Source organism: Dendrobium catenatum, unplaced genomic scaffold, assembly GCF_001605985.2.
Source record: "Dendrobium catenatum unplaced genomic scaffold, ASM160598v2 fragScaff_scaffold_1482, whole genome shotgun sequence".
NCBI lineage: Eukaryota > Viridiplantae > Streptophyta > Magnoliopsida > Asparagales > Orchidaceae > Dendrobium > Dendrobium catenatum.
The window spans coordinates 355,510-358,775 of NW_021319944.1; the positions used below are offsets into that span (position 1 = coordinate 355,510).

The 3,266-nt window shown below is 35.1% G+C and overlaps 1 protein-coding gene across 1 annotated transcript; it reads left to right on the forward strand.

Moving 5' to 3' along the window:
* Positions 1–390: 390 nt before the first annotated feature.
* LOC110097436 (probable leucine-rich repeat receptor-like protein kinase At1g68400) lies at positions 391–3,266 on the forward strand. Its single transcript, XM_028700308.1, has 4 exons — positions 391–1,108; positions 1,202–1,374; positions 1,488–1,573; positions 2,746–3,266. Exons 1-4 carry the CDS (start codon positions 428–430, stop codon positions 3,264–3,266), a joined length of 1,461 nt encoding a protein of 486 aa, XP_028556141.1. The 5' UTR covers positions 391–427.

The following is a 3,266-nucleotide window of genomic DNA, read 5'->3' on the forward strand; positions in this document are numbered from 1 at the left end:
GCTGATTTTTCTCTATCCAATAAAGAAGAATTCCTTGAGACAACCAAAAGCATCCTTGTCTACAAGCACACAACATTTTGCTGTTAACAAGAACCAGATTCCTCTCGATCTCCATGATCAAACACCAAGGTTCTTGTTTCTTTTGGTACCCTCTCAACGTCGTTTCCAATCTTTTATATATTCTGTACTGTTATCACAGTGACAAATTTTGAGCAAAATAAAATGAAGCTAAAAGAACAAATACATCAAAGATCATAATTACATGACAGATTTACGTCGTTTGGTGATATTCATTTAAGGAGTTTATTGAGAAATCTCACATCAGAAGTAAAATAAGAGTTTAATGAGTTTCACGTCTCCTGATATATATATATAGTTCCTTCCCCAGCTTCCATAGTTACACCAATCTGAAAGTTCTGAAACTTGAATGGAGCTATTCAGACACCTCCACTTCCTTTTTCTCCTTCTCCTCCTCCTCTCCTTCTTCAAGACCTCATCTCCTTCACATGAAAAACCATTTCCTGACAACCATGATCTCAACACCCTTCTATCCTTCAGGTCCTCTTCTAATCTCTTCAACCCTTTTCTTCAAACCTGGGAAGGGAGAAACCCATGCTCTGGTTCCTGGCTCGGTGTCAAATGCAAAGAAAATACAGTAGTGAGTATCAGACTTGACAATGCCTCTCTAGTTGGCAGCGTCACACCGCTTCTTCAACTAAACAATCTCAAAGTCCTCAGCCTCAGAAGAAATGCTCTCAGTGGCTCATTGCCGCCTATGACAAACCTCACACACCCAAATTTGAAGCGCCTCTTCCTCTCCCACAACCAACTCAGTGGAACTCTAAGTATAAATCTCCCCTCCTTGCTCTCTCTAAGAGTAGAGTACAATGGCTTCTCTGGTGACCTTAAGGACTTCCATTTGCCTCTCACAATGGACTTCAACGTCTCGGCGAACCACCTTACCGGAGAAATCTCTCCAACTCTTTCAAAGTTCCCAAAATCATCATTTGGAAGCAATCTAGCTTTATGTGGATCACCTCTTCCAAGTTGCAAGAAGGCTGTAAAAATGCTCAATAGAGAAAAACTTGCTGACACCACAGTCCTCGCAGTAAGCATAGGAAATATAATTTTGATTTGTGTGACTTTGGCCTTTCTTGTTTTGATGTACTTATGGTTCAGAAAGAAAAAATCTATTTTTCAGCTTCAGACTACTGTTCATAATTTTCCTCCAGATAAGAAAGATGAGTGTGAAATAGTTATATTTGAAGGAGGAGAAAGGCTTAGTTTGGACTGTCTTTTGAAGTCATCGGCTGAAGTGCTTGGTAAAGGAGTTTGTGGAAGCACTTATAAGGCCTTCTTGATGATGGGAGGATCGTAGCAGTTAAGAGGCTTAGTTCAGTGAGGTTTGGAGCTCATGGAAAGGGACATTTCAACAGAAAAATGAGACAAATTGGAAGTTTGATCCATGAGAATGTTGTTTGCCTTAGAGCTTATTATAATTCTAATGAGGAGAAGCTTCTGGTTTATGATTATATGCCAAATGGAAGCTTGCAATCGCTTCTGCATGGAAGCAGTAAGTATTTTCTTGATAAATTAAGGCTCCGTTTAAAGCAATTTTTTAGTACAATTATTTATTTTTTTTACTAAAAAACTGTTTTAAGAAGTAGTAATAAACTAGTCCCAAACGAAGCCTAAAAATAACAACATAGAATGATTTTTTATCATAATTTTTAAATTTTTGTTTAATAATAAACATGCCTTATCCTTGTATCTCCCTACTAGAGGGATAGCCATTCACATTGTTGTTCAAAATCTTATATGCAAATACATATGATGGAAAAACATCTTAAATAATATAATTAATTATAAGAATAATGTAAAGATAAAATTTTATATGTCATACATAATTAATATGATTCTTCTCGGATTTAGGCTTCTCTGAGACAATTTTTTTGCTATAGTTTTTATGTTATTTTTAAAAAAATTTTGTACTAAAAAACTGTTTTAGAAAATAATAAAAAATAAAGAGATGAGAATCAACCCTAATCCTTTTTTGATTCCACCATTAAACCTGCTTGACTAGCTGAAAAATGGCCACTAAGTATTATTGGTGAAGTCATTTTTTCACTGTATGATTTGAAGTGAAAATTGCATTTGCTTTATCATAAATTATTATTTTTGGCTATTTTCTTCTTAAAATTACAGAAAGTCAATGCAACAAATAAATCACATTTATTTTAAGTTTGAATTGCTTTTCACTTCCTTGGAAACAAACAACCTATAAATGTGCATAGAAGTGCGCTTTTTTTTTTTCTTTTTGTGATATCTTTCATGTTAGAGTAAAATACAAAGAGAACTGTCAAAATAAACCTTTGATTATTTATGATGTATTAAAGCATCTATTCTTTATAACTTTGTTCTTAAAGTCTGCCAAACATAATTATGTTGATTGACTCATTAAATAACAAGGAGACCGTTTTGGTTATTTTTTAGATTGCAAATGTGACTTAGGCTTCATTTGGGACAGCTTTCGTACTGCTTTTTAAAACGATTTTTTAATACAAAAATTTCAAATTCACTAAATTTTTGTATTAGAAAAGAAAGCAAGAAAAAAGCAGTCCTAAAATGAAGCCTTAAATTATAGATAGATCATGAATCATTACTTCCTTCCATTCCCTAAAAATAAGAAAACAAACAAACAAAAAGATGATGTTCATACCATAATTCCCATCTATTGTTTGGCAGATGAAAGAAGGCCACTTAATGGGGTCTTAAACTGGAGTAAAACAATCCAGATATTGAAGGGAGCTGCTCGAGGACTCCATTTCCTCCACACTTACACTTCAAGATCTCCTATAGTCCATGGAAACATCAAGCCATCAAATGTCCTCATAGATTTTGATGGCAATGGAAGAATATCTGAGTGGGGCTTAATGTCCCTAACCAATACCCTTCACCAACCAAATTCTTCCTCTTCAACTGTTTTATATAACAAAGCAGATGGTGCTAATTCTTCAAATTGGCATAACTACAGAGCACCAGAGCTCTTGACAGGCAAAGCAAAAGCTACCCAGGAATCAGATGTGTATAGTTTTGGAATGGTGATTTTGAAAGTGGTGACTTGTAAGGAGATAGAGGATGGTGCAGGTGAAGAGGAGCTGATGTGTTTGATAAAGATTGGGATGATGTGCACAACTGAAAGCCCTGAGGAGAGGCCTCAGATGGCTCAGGTTCTATGTTTGATGAATGAATTCTTCAGAGTTTAA

Bases quoted from the DNA above. Each gene is read 5' to 3' on its own strand.
- LOC110097436 (XM_028700308.1), top strand. From the start codon at position 428: ATGGAGCTATTCAGACACCTCCACTTCCTTTTTCTCCTTCTCCTCCTC. The intron at 1,375-1,487 runs GTAGCAGTTAAG...TGTTTGCCTTAG, and splicing joins TTCTTGATGATGGGAGGATC to AGCTTATTATAATTCTAATG. The intron at 1,574-2,745 runs GTAAGTATTTTC...ATTGTTTGGCAG, and splicing joins ATCGCTTCTGCATGGAAGCA to ATGAAAGAAGGCCACTTAAT.